The sequence below is a fragment of the Athene cunicularia genome, assembly GCF_003259725.1.
Source record: "Athene cunicularia isolate RWA chromosome 5 unlocalized genomic scaffold, athCun1 chr5_part2, whole genome shotgun sequence".
In the NCBI taxonomy this organism is placed as follows: Eukaryota; Metazoa; Chordata; class Aves; order Strigiformes; family Strigidae; genus Athene; species Athene cunicularia.
In genome coordinates, this window is record NW_020799102.1 from 9,428,232 (window position 1) to 9,443,134 (window position 14,903).

Genomic DNA, 14,903 nt, shown 5'->3' on the forward strand with positions numbered 1-14,903 from the left:
TTTATGAGTTCAGAGAAGGGAGCGTGGAAATGAAACCGGGTTCCAAGCAACATGCCCTTACCTGAGCCTGGTACCAGGTGCCGAGATGCATCAGTTCACCTGGAGTCGTCCTCTCCCCTGCGGGCATCTACCCAGCAGGGGCTGGTTGTCTCTGCTGCGGGGTGACGAGGACTCTGGCCACCGCAGCCCACTGGCCAAATGCCCTCAGTGCGGCGGCTCTCCCCTCCGCTCCGCTGGCCCGTGAGAGCTCCCTGGGAGCGGCTGGGAGAAAAGGCGAGGCAGGAGGCAATCAGCACGCAGGCTGTCTCTTCCCTCAGGCTCGCTGCAAAGGAAGGAAGAAGTTGGTAAGTTTTCCAGTTCTGGCACAGCAGAAGCACGGTCCGTTCCTGGCACAGGGGGTCTCTGCACATAGAGGAAAGGCAGGTCCCACAGGAGCAGGCAGCAGGGCAGTGTCTCAGCCTGGTGGGGAAGGAACAGGCTGTAACAGGAGGGCACCCAGCGAGAAAAGTAAACTACGCTCGCCTGCACTGCAAGAAAACCCTTGGCGTGGGTTATGCTCAGATTTTGTTGATTTGGTGGCTTTTTCAGGATGAGTTTCCTCCCCACCCAGATCACAGCATCAGCCTGGCCCAGCACGGACTTGCACTAACACAGAGGACTTGTTATAGGGATTTTGTTTGGAGCTGGGCAGGAATTTTACAACTATCTGGCCATACATGCCAGGTACTAGAAAACCAGCCTGCATGCCTGCAGCTGCACAACATCATCTTGTCCAGCATGTTTATCCAGGAATGCTCAGCTTAGACACAACCCAGCACCTAGTTTGTACCAGGGGACTGTGTTTTAGCCCATTTTCTGGCCCTGTTGTGGGCTTCCCACACAGATCTCAGAATCCACCCCACCTTTGTATCTGCAGACACATGCTACCAGCAACTCAGCTTCCCCCTGCCCAAGCCAAGGGCACAGTATTACAACCAACTTCAGCCAACTAAAAGCATGTTGCCACCAAGAAGGGATGCAATGGGAAACCAGGCCATTCCTCCAGGAACAAGCTGGTGGGAAAGGGAGAAGCAGCATATGGGACTTTGATCAGATTAAGACCAATAACACAGTATCACTGACTCACGGGGCAGAAGAGCTGGCACCGGCAGCACCGCCAGAGCCACCTTCGAGCACTTGCAGTTCCTACCCGACACATCCAAACAGCTAACACAGCTCAAGGAACACCAAAGCTCAACAAATAGCTATCACTTTTTTTAAACAAGTTTTTAATTCCCACCTTAAGCAACCAGAGAAGCAACTCACTGGTTTCACAAGTGTGAAATCAAGTCATCAACCCGAAGTGCAATGCTTCTGTTTGAAGCCAGTAGGCACCGGGAGAGGGAAGTGTGCACTGATGCCTGGGAGAGGAAGCCCAGCTCACCCTCATGATGAGCAGCCCCTTTAAATAACACCACCTCTCCTCCGATCCCCCTCACAAGCATTAGTGAATAGACTTTTGCCCATGTTCCTGGGCCGTCCTGTGCTGAACTTCTCTGCTGTCACCCCTCCAGCACCTAGACACAACAACATGGAGACCCCAAAGCACAGAAGGCTTCACACCCTTTCAGAGGCGGCCACCTTTACTATCAAGTAACCTATAACACAGATTACATTATATCTACATCATCAATGAGTGGTTTATAACGTGGCTTACATGCATTATAATGCAGATTACACACATTTCCCTCTGTTCTCACAATTTGCACCAAGCTTTTAAAGTATGATGGAAAACTGTGGTCATGACAATGATAATACTTTGCCACCAGACTAGGGCAATACCATGAAACCAAGATACATTCACCAAGCCTTTTAGTAACAGAAAGAAGTAAAAAATATGTGAGGCTACATTTACATACTATCCACCTGCCTCAACACTACCAGAGTGCCCGGCAGTGCTGCCAGTAAATAAAACCTCAACCTTCTCCCCACCACCCTTCCTGTGCTCCCAGCACTTACGTCTCACTCTCATTCTCACATGCATTTTTTCTGTGCTGTGCCTTGGTGCTCAGGTTAAGGTCTTCTGCCCAAAGATGGAGATAAGAGAAGCAAGAGGGCTGATAAAGAGAATTGCTCTCCTCCCTGCTTACACCCAGTAAGCCTAGCCTTGGTGCTTCTGCAAAGTTCAGCTGTTGCAAGGTCAGAAGACGTTGTTTTAGACATAAGCTAAACCCTCTGATCAGAACAGAGAAATCTACAAGCAATTCTTCAACAGCTTCTATTTTTAGACCTCATGGGGAATAAAAGAGCATCCAAACACTTTTTTTAAGCTCTTTTTGACAGGAACTCATCCTTTCCAAACAACAATAGCAAAAAAACAACCAAACAAAAAAAAAACCAGCACAAAACCCCAAGAAGAATGATTTATTTTTTTAAAGCATCGTTATTTAAATGATTTCTCATTAAACAAAGAGAAGTAAACTGAAGAATGCAAAAATCCATGTGCTGCTTTGGGAATTGAAGACTAATTTTCTCTTTGCATTCGCTTCTTCCTCCATTTCAGTGTCTATAAAAAGGCCAGAAAAATCAAGGGGGAAAAAAAACAAACACCTCCCCTTCTTTCGGGTGATGCACTGACCTGGAAAGGAACTATATAAACACGGAGCATAGGAACCAGCTGTTTCTGTTTCCTTAAGACTGGAAGAGCAGTTTACATTTCTTTAACCATAAACTAAAGGAACCGACAAGGACAGTCGTTCTCCACTTGGACATGCATTCCTCACAAAATACTGTATTTTATTTTTTTTTATTCATGTAGCAACATCATGGGACACGCTACTATTCCTTTTTACCATCCCCATGGTCATTCTTGTCTCCAGCATCACATGGCAATTTTGGGTAAGCTAAAAGCTCTTACTGCATCTCCTTTTGCAGTTTTAAACTTTTCTTGGTTTTCAGCTTGGCAGCCACAGCCAGCTAGAGGACACCCACACCTAACACGTGCCTGAAGCAGTGGGGTGAGGACATGCATCCTGGCTGATACCTAGGATGTCACCCTGGACACTGTGGAGCTAGCAATGGTCAAGAGCCAAAACCAAAGGAACAAAGATGCAAAAAATAAGCTATTGTGCTGCCAGCAGCCTGTGCTCTCCTTGGCGCAGAGGGGCAGCATCTTTTTTAAAACACAAATAAGGAAATAACAAATGCACCGTTATATAAAGTCACTGGGACAACTGATGAAAATGTGTAGGAAGCTAAAAATCCACTAATAACCAGATGCAGCTTGCCTGTGGAAAACTTGCCCAAAATAATTGAGGTGAATGATTTCTAAGTTGTGTATCTATAAGCTGAGTTAAAGTGAGACCTATGCTGACCGTGTGGGTCTTGCACCACTTGCCAGAGCCCTGGCTGAACGCCATTTTTAGCAGTGGAGGCAGCTTGAGCCATTAGCCTGACCCTGACCCAGACTAATGCCCATCCCTTAGTAAAACATGTATTTTAAATGAGGTTCTTCAAGTACCACCCTTATTGTTTCAACCGCTTTAATGAGTTTAATCAGCTCATACTGCCTCCAAATACAGAACCCCATGCAGTAAATCACTTGTATTTGGCAGCCTCTGCAAAGGACACTCCCTGACCATTTTGCTGGCAGTACCTTGGACTTGCATTATTTTCAAACAGCATCTCTGAACGCTAACGGGAGAGCTGTTATTAACTTCTTTTCATCTACCAAAGCCCCCCACAAGCATGTCCACCAAGAGAAAACTGCAGGGAAATAAGAAGTATGTGATCTGACACTGAAAAGCACCGGAAAAATGTTTCCCAAAGCTCTGTTACAGCCTTGAACCATATGCAGGACAGCATTAGGATACACAAAATTTTGAAAGAGTATGAAAGCAATCCTTTTTTAATTACAACATGACCTTTCCCTTCCTTTTTTTCATGTTGATAGCTCCTAAAATTACCCCAAATGAACAGCCACAGGAATTTTTGCTATTTTTTTTGTGCAAAAGCAACATTTCATATAAACAAGAAAATTTAATGGTTGCTTTCCCTTTGAGGAGATTGTTCACACAAGAAGTCCTCCCCTATTCCCTTTGTGGAAAACACATTTATAAAATCCAACTGGAGGCAAAGACTTATGGCAGACGTAACACTTCAGCTTATGAAACAGCAATGGTTGTGTAGAACACCCTGTTAAAAGCAGCTCACCTGCTTAGGAGTCAATATAAAAATAACTCAAGGGCTGTTGGTTTTTTGTTGGGTTTTTTTGATAGTGTTGAAATCAACATCTGTGTCATATGGTCAGGGCTCTGAAATACATCTTACAATTCACAATGTATTTGGCTGTTACTCTACCGTGGTCAATGTAAAATTAAACCTGATACTAAAAATGGATCCATTGAGACTGCTGGGGTTGAAAGACAGACACACTACTTTCCAGCCAGGGAAAATGAAATGGTACTGATATTGTAGAGTAAGCTATATTATTGCAATAACTGTTTCTGTACTTTAGATATTGCAATAAAATGATGCTCAGGGGAGCGGTGGAAATGCAGATGGGTGTGTTGGTGGTAAGAGCGAAGTGTGGAAGAGGACACAAACCTGCTGGTCACCAGCAAAGCCCCAGCACTGGCAGCGAGCAGCTGGGAAGTGCCACGCTGGGCAGTGACCAGTGGCAAGTGGCATCAACAGCAGCTGAACCAGTGCTCCTGACACGGCGGTTCGAGCCCATGCTGCCAACCACAACCCCTGACAAGCGTGGAGCGTATCTCCCCGTCACTGCAGCAGGGAGTCCCCAGTCCCCGAGCGAAGCTACATAGTCACTGGTGCAGTGGGTGTAAACAGCTGGTGACTATGTGCTTGGGGGACGAAATGAGTCCTCCCACTCCTCCACCAGCCCCACGCTTACCCCAAAGCCCCCAACAACACTTTTTTTCCTTGCAAGCACACCCTCAACACTTGGGGTGTTTCCTAATTAGCTAAACACCAGCCTTGGGAGGGCTCGGCAAGGATTGCTCATGCCACTGCTCTGCCATCTATCTCATGGGCTTTACCACACTGGCAGTGCTTTCTCCCACCCTGGGGCAGCAAGGCCGAGCCCCCAGCACACAGCCCTCTGTCCAGGAGAAGCACTGCCACACTTTGTGGCATGTACCACTGTGTGTGAACCAGAAATGCAGGTTTGCCAACTCAGTGTCTTCCCCACCCGAGGTTTGGAAACCTCCTGTAAGGATCACAACATCGGGAGGAGGCACAAATTTGGCTTGGCTTCTACTGGGAGAACATGATGCCTGAGCATGTTACCTGGCTCATGCCTCATTTTACCCCATGAGGGACTTGGAGGTGGAAGGGTGGCCCAGTGAACAGCCTGAGCCAGCCCCATGTGGTGCATGGAGAGCCCCAAGAAGGTCTGATACAGACCCAGACCCGCAGGTGCCACCATGGAGCCCAGTGCTCATGGGGACACACAACCAAGGGAGCCAGATGACATGGGCAGACATCAAACCAGACATCATCTTTCCATTTCTAGTTTTTCAGGCAGCACATTCGATCAAATATGCTTCAGAAAAAAAACAGTGCTCAAAACTGCAATGGACCTACCACCTACAATTACTGTTTTCCATGTCCTCAGCATTTCTGATGTGCATAAAGGCCAGCAATGGAAGTGAGATAAAAGCAAGTCAAAGGGGACCACAGCAGACTCAAGTCTGTTCATGAAAATGTTTGAGAAGGGTTTTTCCAGTGAAAGCTGGAGCTTGCATGGGGAAGGTGACAGTATGCTTGGAAGAACTAAAAAAATTACAAACCCCCTTCTTGGACAAGATAAAAAGCAGAGGAAGAAGTTGAGTAGATGAGAGCTTGTGGCAGTGATAAAAAGACAAGCATTTGGTACAATGGAGACCCTTGCAAGGCTGCTCATAAAAGCAGCAGCAGATGCTGTTCTCCCCAGGAAACAAACACACACAACTGTTTCAAATGCAGTCTTACTTAACTGAAGACATGCTCAGCTAAAGAAAACAGAACAAAAGATAACTTGAAAGACACCTTTATCTTAAAAATGCGTGAGCAACCACCCAACAAAGCAACAACTAGACAGTTCACTTAAAACATGTTCATTTAGAACATGTTCACTTATAAACACAAAATTTCAGTTAATTGCTACAAAAGACATTTGCAAGCAGGATGATGATTTCCTTGGCAGCTTGGGAAATGGGAATCTTTCTGTTCTAAAAGGCAAAACCTTCTCTCTTCAGGGAGAGCTGAATGCATCCTACTGAAGTGCAGCTGGACTCAGCACCATGCAAGAAGGCTTGGAAAAGGGTTGTCAATGAATAAGCATCTGAGCGCAGTGGAGGGTGTTTTGATAGGAAAGGCACAAAGAAATATCTTTTTTTACCCCTAAAGCAGAGTGGGGCCAACACAAAGAATATCATCCATACTCAAATTAGAACATGCCTGCAGGCCTTCAGCTAACACTTCAAAATACAACAGCAATTGCACAGGAGTTTTTTGCATTTTATTGTTCATAAAACATCAAGTCTTTCAGCAAAAAGGATTTTTCCAGAGAGCAGAGATCAGAGCTGGTTTACTCTTTATCATCACCGTTATTTGAGTAGAGATGAGTCTTTGTAAGCCCACCTTTAACTTAAAGCACAGTTACTTCAGTCTTCTCCTGGCTGAGTACAAACAAAAGCATTCATCTCCCCAGTTCCCATTTCCCATGCAAGCCTGGGCCTGGATTCCCATTTGGGCTCGCTGGTCACAGACCTCCCTTTGGCACCTGCTTCAGACAGCTATTTGGCTGCAGCAAAACAAAAGCAGTGCCTTTCCCACCGGCACCAAACAGCCTATCCTCTCCTTATGGATATCTCCCCACCATCCTCTCCTGGGATGCACTCCAGGAGGGTGAGCACTGCATCTCTTTTGCAGCAGTAAAGCCTGTGCTGTGCTAAAGCTACTACGTGTTTCTCCCATTTCCTTCCATTGACAGAAAACAAAAGCTTGTATTGTTGCTCACTGTTATCAGAAAATATTTGCTTTCCCAGACTGTTTCTCCCCTCGTTGTTTCGGAAGGGTTTTCAGTAGAACAGGCTGGCTCCCAACGAAAAGCAGCAGGGGACGGTTTGGGACAGAGGCCCTTCAGGGCCCGCCCAGCAAACCCAGCACAGACCCGGGCACAGTCCAGTCTCTTCCCTCCCGCACCAGGGACTGCACGCTCCAGCACCTCCGCCAGCACCTTACAGGTCCTGCGGAGGAGACAGCGCTCCAGCTGCGTGTCCTGAAGAGACAGGGCCAACTCTGCACCACTGACCTGGCTGCCCTTGTTTTGCATCTGCAGGCTGTCTCCAGAAGATACTCTGCCCACTCTATCTGCTGTATCATACTCCAAGTATCGTACCTTGAATATCTGCTGATTCTCTCCTCTCACCATGCACTGCGCTTCCTTCCTGCCAGATCTCTTATCACCACATTTCACCCCAAAACCACCCGGATGAAACTTCCATTCTTGCTGATGCTGTTCTTTTATTCAGCGACCAAACGAAACTCTCTGATACCAGGCACTAAGCCCGTGGCACTCCTGACAGTGAGCAATACAGAATTAAACACAGGTGTCACATGGAAATATGGTGCAAGCTTGCAGTTCCCAAAAAAGCACTGAATGAATGCACACACTCAGTCACTTTTTATTTTTATTTTTTTTAAGCAACCAGAGTATCAACTGTCAGGTCCTAAAACCAAGAAGAGCACCAGAAGTCCAAGTATTATTCAGGATACGAAATATTCAGCTACCACAACCCAAGGTGACACTTTGGAAATTCCTAACTGAAATCTGCCCACGACGGCTGTTGCCAAGCCCAAAGAGTCTTCATACACACACAGTGGTTCCATACAATGAAAGCATTACCCAGACAGCCACTTTATACACCAAAACTGATGCAAGGGAAAACGTGGAGTCACAAACACTCCTGCAGAAGAAGCTCAGCACCAGCCCTGTACTATCTGCTGGTGGAAGCTCCCAGGAGGTTTCATGCAGAAGCAGAAATGTCAGGTCTTAACTCTGGCAACTACTTTGGCATGAGGCTCTTCCAAAGACTGAACAGATTTTGAAAGTATGAGCTTCAAACTAAATCAGTCAAAGAACACCAGAAAAAAAAAGACCATTTTGGCAAGTTTCTGGTGTTAAGTGATCCATAACCTCTTTCAAGTAAGATCTTCTATACTGTGGCAAGTCCTGCCCAGCCCCAGAGCAGCGCAGGGCCCCGCACCCCCCCAGTCCCACTCTCCCCTGCCAGCAGCTACAGGATGTGGGCTTGGTGTTTTGGGGAGAAGCAATCCTGGGTTTTTTATCTAACTCAAGGCTGGACCAGTGACTGTGTGCAGTGTTCACACTTTCAGTAGGTTGGGCTGTTGTTTCTGACTGGGCTTGTGGTTGTTAAAAAGCCACCACAGCATAAAAGGACTCGTTGGCAAGCTGAACAGTCTCATTTCATTTATTGCCAATTAGCAGAAGCTCCTCATAGCTGATTTGGGTGTTGAGAAAAAAAAAATTATATACATATAAGCAAGTAAACAACGACTTAAATACCTTCTTTGTCCCTCTCCCAGGCTCAGCCTAAGCCAGACACCTCTCCAGCCCCATTGCCAGGTTCAACTCCCCCTATGCCCACCACGATGCAGCAGCACACTGTGGATGCAGCATGGACACCTTTTGCCTGTCCTTCCTCCTGCCCGCGGCCACATGGCATGTGCTTATTATTTACACTCAGTTTAATTGCTTTCCTCACCCAATGTCATCAGAGGCAAGCACAGAGAAACACCTAACGGTGCAGTTCACTTTGGAAAGCCCAACCATCTCTGCTGCTAAGTACCAAGAGACAGAGCATCAGCAACCCAACCTGAAAATGCTTCTGCTCTCCTGCTTTTTATACCACTTCCCTTTGAGAAGCTTTTTTCATGGCCACTTTGATGTTTGTAAAGGCCCAGGACCAACTCACATGAACCCCAGCCCTGTGAGGGCTTTTTAGTCTGTAGACATCAGGCAAGGATGATGAAGATGACCTTTAGGTTTTACACAGGACTTTGTTGATTCTCTCATCTCAGAGACAACAACATTTGAAGGTAAATCCCAGGTGTCTCCAGTTAGCCACAGCCCAAACCACTACACAAAAACCTGAAATTTAAGCTGCCATTCCTTATGCCTGGCCTCCCATGGGACTCCTGCACTACAGCATCTCCATCAGAACAACACTCATTTGTTGATGCTTTCCTTTTCCAACCTTTTAAACTTGTCCAAATTCAGGTTTTTGATCCTGTTCTCAACTGCTTTTAAGAAGCAGGTAGTGGCAGTCTTACAGTTGTTGCAGCTGGGGGAAAAGCTGAAGCATAAGCCACCCCTCTGACCTGGGAAAGGTCCCTCAGGGGCTGCACCCAGCTCTAACATTGTGCCCTACTAGACACCACAATCCACCGGAAAACAGATTTCAATACTTCTGCCTGTAGGCTGCTCCTCCCTCTTCACCTCCCCCCAGCAACATACCTTTGGCCAAAAAAGCTTCTGGAACTACAAAAACTGTAAAGAAAGTGTTAGAGAAATGCATTATTAAGAGAAGGTCATAAAAGAACAACTTGAGAATAGCTGCAGCTAAAAATATCCAATCCCCACACCCCTTCTTTAGGCAAAACATTATCAGATGTCACTTCCCAATGGTAAAAACATGTTTGCTTGTTTTTTAATTAAGGTGGTAGTTTGAACACTGGATTTTCTTGCCAGGGAACACAAGAGATATTGGGAAAAGTCTTTGCTTCCTCAAAGATCCCACTTTTCTGTGCCATCTGATGGTAAGATACAGTCTGAAACTGGCACCTGCAAATCTTTTAATTTCTTCTAGCACCACCTAACTTTGCAAAACAACCTTCTGAAGAGAACAAAGTATTTCAGCCACCCATACTGAGTTACAGAATGTTTGTGCAATATGAATTTATTTTTATTTTTTAATACTTCAGAGTATTGAGGTGGAGAATGTGCGAAGGAGGTAACGTCAACAAGCAGAGCAGCAGTTCAGAGCAAATGTTGGTGCAGAGCTGGAAACCACCCTTCGTCTGACACAAATTCTAGGTAGGATTGAAAAAATTTGCATTATGGACAAACTGAATTGGTTAGTCAGTCTGCTCCCCCAAATCCTCCCAGTTCTAAAGGGTGTAAACAATGTTTAGCAGGCAGCAAAATAGCCATGATGTACAGCAACTTGATGGCTTCCTTCAACAGTAGGGTGAGCAGAAGGGAGTCTAAACGCTCCCCAGCAGAGTTTTGTACTATTTCATTGCTTAAACAAGCTCTGGTCTATTGATCATATAGAAAAATACCCAGGAATTACCGCAGGCAGCTAAAGGAACACCTGTGCTAACGTTTTAACAAACTGAGCATCTACAAGGGGAAGGTTAGTGCACCATAGCATGCTGTTTCCTCCAAAGATGTAAATGAAATCCAGGAACACCTTCTCCAGAAGGCCCAGAAACTTTGTCCATGTCACAAGTCCAGATTTACTTTCTAACCCATAACAAATATACATCTCTCCCCCATTCAGAAATGCTCAAAGCAGTATTAAAAAAAAAAAAAAACAACACCAAAACAAACCACACAGAAAGAAGTATTTTTTTCAGTCCATTACTTCAGTGGCCAATTCTTGCCCTGCTGACCTCCCCAGCTGTCCCCTTCCCTCCACCATAAAACAGGCATCACATCTCATCTGTGCCCATTCCCCCTGCTCTCTGCCTGTCCATGCAGTACCTTTAGTCCACCAGCTCCTCTGTCAAAGTTATCTGAAACTGGCCCAATGCAAAATTTAGTAGCATCGAAGATAATGAGTGTGGAAGCCTCCTGCTTCCCTGAGAAGTCAGGGTGAATACCCACCGAAAAGCACTTCAAAGGACTAACCTGAAAGCGATGAGCAGGAAAACAACCACAGCTATGTTATACTGTTACAAAGTTTGCTAAAGCAGATGCACCGGTCTGATGGGGGACCTCCCTGCGCTCCTCCCAGAGGAGGACTGGGGTTATTTTGAAGGACAGCCAGCAAGCAGGACCACGGAGGTGCACTGGGAAAGAGGCAGGGCTCAGCTCCACGGCCACCACCTCCCTCCATCCGCTCAGCCCGGAGGAACTTGAAAGACATGCCCACATGATGTCATTACTGGGTTGGCGTCTAAATAAAGGAAGCTTTTTATAGAATTTCCCACTGACAAACTTAAGCCAGTAAACCCCAATAGCCAAGACTTCATCAAGCAGAAGGGAAGGAAAAGGGAAAACAATAACCATACCATCACCGGGGCCAGGGCAGGTGGGCGGTATCTCAGGAAAGAAACCAAAACAAACCCACATTTACTCCCCAATCCCTTCATATTGGATAAAAAGCAGGGGTAAGAGCAGTGCATAACATAAGCTGTGTTTTTACACCATCTGTCACAAGGAAGTGCAGCCTCTTTCTGCACCAGAGTAGGGGAGAGAAGATGAAGACAAGGAGAGAGGAGAGGTAGAGAAAAACTTTGCTCAAAGAGAGTAAATAAAACGTACTTCCATGTCAGAGGGGTTTTCCAGCTTCATATTATTTATGTGGCACTCATTGTGCTTCCTAAGAGCAAACTGGGTGTTTCTGCATATTCAGAAGATTCTTGCCTGCAAACACCTTAAGCTCAAATCATCAGCAAGCAGCATTTGCTGGAAGTTCTCAAAAAAAAAACCCCAAACCCAAAAAAACTAATGAAATCAAAACCATCCGGCAGTTCAGTCAGGTTCATGTGTGTCTGCATGTCATCCTCTTCTTCGTAACTCTTCCATCACTTCCACAGTGCTACGGAGCAGTTGCCCTTCCTCCCCCTGCTCCTCACTGCATCCTCAGCCAGGACATCCACATGGAGAGCAGTTGCAACAGCCTAGTGACTCATGCTGCAGTAATGTGGGTGGGAACTGCTCCCATGCCCAGCTTCTAAGGACACAGCCTTTTATGGTATTTTTAGAGTGGAAGCTGTTGTGGTTTGTAGCACTTTGCCTTTTGGCTTGCAGGAGCCTCCAAGAAAAGCATTCATGCTCCTGCAGGGCTTCAGGGATGCAACAGTGAGGAGCCCGGGAAGGTGAGGAGCAACCCAGTGCCAGGCTGTGTGGCTGTCCTCACCCAGCCACACCAGCGATGCTCAGGGCTGTCACCAGCTCTGCACAGCGGGTCCACAGCTCTGCCGCGGGCTCTGCCGCTGCCTCACCACCACCAAACCAGACAGAAGAAGAGCAGGCGTGAGCGATTCTGTGGACACCTTAACTACCGCAGCCCAACCTTCTGAGGAGTCATTTCCTGCGTCCCCATGGTCTCACCACCCTGTGGCAATGCACTAACCACCACCATCTCCAGTGAAGAGCCACCAGACATACTGTTTCTACCCTTGATGGGCTGCGGGCATAGGAGAAGCTGGCAGGGCTGTCAGAGTCCCATCTGTCTTCCCTCAGGGTGAGCAGTTAATTTAGGATTGCATCTCTCCAGCAAGCAGAACATTAACTCTGTAGGGTTTCTACTCCACAAAAATTTAGCTGAAACAGGGCAAGAGGTTATTAGGGAAAAGCAGGCAGGAGTGTTGCACTGAAACCACGTTAAAAGCAGCAGGGAGAAGTGCAGTGGCAGAAAAGCAACTCTCCAGGATTCTGGACCACAGCACATGTGTCCCAAACTTGGCAAGGTAATGAAGCAGACTCAGCTGTGCTCTTCAGGATCTGAGGGTCACAGGTGAGATCAAAAGAGTATCGCTAAACATTACCCATAGGGCTTGAGATATGACTGTTTGCAAATGTGCTCTCTGCTCTCCTTTGTACCTGAGGCATTATCTGCTCTAGAAGAGAAGGGCATGAAAGTTTCTGCATCCTCAATCACAACTCCAACCAGCCGCTGATGTGATTTCAGTCCTTTTAAAAGCTGTTAAATTCAAAAGGAAATTAAATTATAATCCACACATGCCTAAAAAGGTCTAGGAGAAAAGCTATCAGGATGAGGGAGAAAGTAGTAATCAAACCTGCTGAAGCAAAGCCACTGACTTAAAGATATTTTTTATTCATTCTGAAATCCCAGCGAGGTTTGGAAGGAGTCATCTTACCAGTCAGGACAGAGGAATGACAGACTGCCCCTACAGACAGATTTTACCGGGTGGGAAGATGCAGTGGAAAGCTGCTCTGAAGCAACTTCTCAGGTAGAAAACATAGCAGAGGGGAAGTCTGGGGGAGATCCGTGTCAGCAAGCACTCCGCAGCCCACAACATACCTTGGAGGTGAGCCAACAGCAGCAGACTGCTGCAACAAAAACTCCTCCAGCCCTAATGGAAGTTAAAAGGTGATTCAATGCATTTGCCTCAGCACAGCAATCCACAGCATCTGCTAAAAAAGATGCCCCACACTGGGGGACAGCCAGAGCTCCCCAGACAGACCAACACGGAGTCTTTTGCTCCCCAAGCAGATTAAATATATTTCCAAGTTTAGGGAATCTTCCTGCTATTAGATAACAGATCAAGATTACAGAATTAAAGTTTAAAAAAAAAAAAATCACGTGAAAAGCTCCATCCTGTTCAAAGGAATACAATGAATTTCCTGTAGTCTTGCCCTAAAGACCACAACGTCACACTCAATTACTATTCCATCTTACTCCTAAATCCTGCAGAGCCAGCTTGGTCACAGGAAAGTAAAATGCCTTGCCTCATTTCTCATTAAACTACTAACCACACAGAGCACGGGCTGTGTAAGAGGTTGGGCAAGTTACTTAATTTTAATTATCCTTTACTTGGACCAGCATTATCAAATTTGATTTAAAAAAAAAACAATCAGGAAGAAAACTGAAATGAACACAATAACCAGCCTAAAGCTCCTACGGACAGAAAAGGGGCACATCCAGCCTGCACTTGGGTTCACATCTCCCACGCCAGAGTCTCTGTATAAAGCCTTAAATTATCAAAACCTGCCATTTGTACCCCGGGAAAAGCCAGTGAAAGGAAGAAATGCCAGTTTGCCCTGACACACTCAGCAGTTGTTGCAGGGGATCTGGTGCCTCTCTGACCTTGGTAGGCAGGCAGACCCCAGGGACCCTGCCCCACGAGCCTATCCACCCCGGCCTCCAGCTGTGCAGTACACCAGCATTTAAAATCAGTTTGATACTTGCACCCACAAACAAGAAAACTTTCCAGCCAGCACACCTAAAAGCATCGGATGCTGATTCCTACAGAGCTCCCTTAACACAGAGGTCAGCTGGTGCCAGTGCAGCCTGGGCTTGGATGCATCTGTGCTTGGACACATCCAGGCTTTGCAGCTGGTGGGGTCTCAACAGGAACAAATCCAGACAGTCCCTCCAAGCACTTGCAGCCCTCTCTTCCTCTGGCAAGTGCTCTGGTGACCACCCTGCTGAACACCACCAGAGCTGGGGTGCAGCTCCTCCAGAGCAGACCAGCCTGTGGCTTGCTGGGACGGCTGCGGGAAGGGATGGATGTCACCTTCTCCCTCTTCGTGGGAAGACGGCTCCCTTTAAAAGGAGGTTCCAGAGGAAGAGGCATGGGCTTACAGCATTACTTTGCTGGAGGACACAACCCTGGCTCCACTGAAGAGAATGGGGATGCCGCTAATGAAATTACAGCGAAACTCAGATTTCCACTAGTCTTCATATAATGCCCATCTGAACGAGAAAGGAGTGTTTGCTGGAAAGGCTTCTCCAAGCTTCAGTTCCCCATGAGTTTTCCCTGCTTATCTTCTTCCTTTCCTCTCCCAAACCTGCAGACTTGCTTCTGCTCTGAACAGTTCTCAAAGCAGTTTTCATCATCAGAGCTAGGCTTGTTGTAATGACTACAGACATCCTTGCAAGGAAAGAAAAAAAAAAAAAAAAAAAAAAAAAAAAAAAAAAAAA

General features: G+C 46.5%; 1 protein-coding gene across 1 annotated transcript in view; it reads right to left on the reverse strand.

Annotated features, from left to right (window-relative positions):
* Positions 1–14,903, reverse strand: part of LOC113481147 (USP6 N-terminal-like protein) — a 68,753-nt gene that overhangs the window by 34,600 nt on the left and 19,250 nt on the right. Inside the window, exon 3 of the mRNA XM_026850503.1 lies at positions 51–322. Within this exon, the coding sequence (XP_026706304.1) occupies positions 51–53 (3 nt within the window). The 5' untranslated portion in view covers positions 54–322. The remainder of the gene's footprint in view (positions 1–50; positions 323–14,903) is intronic.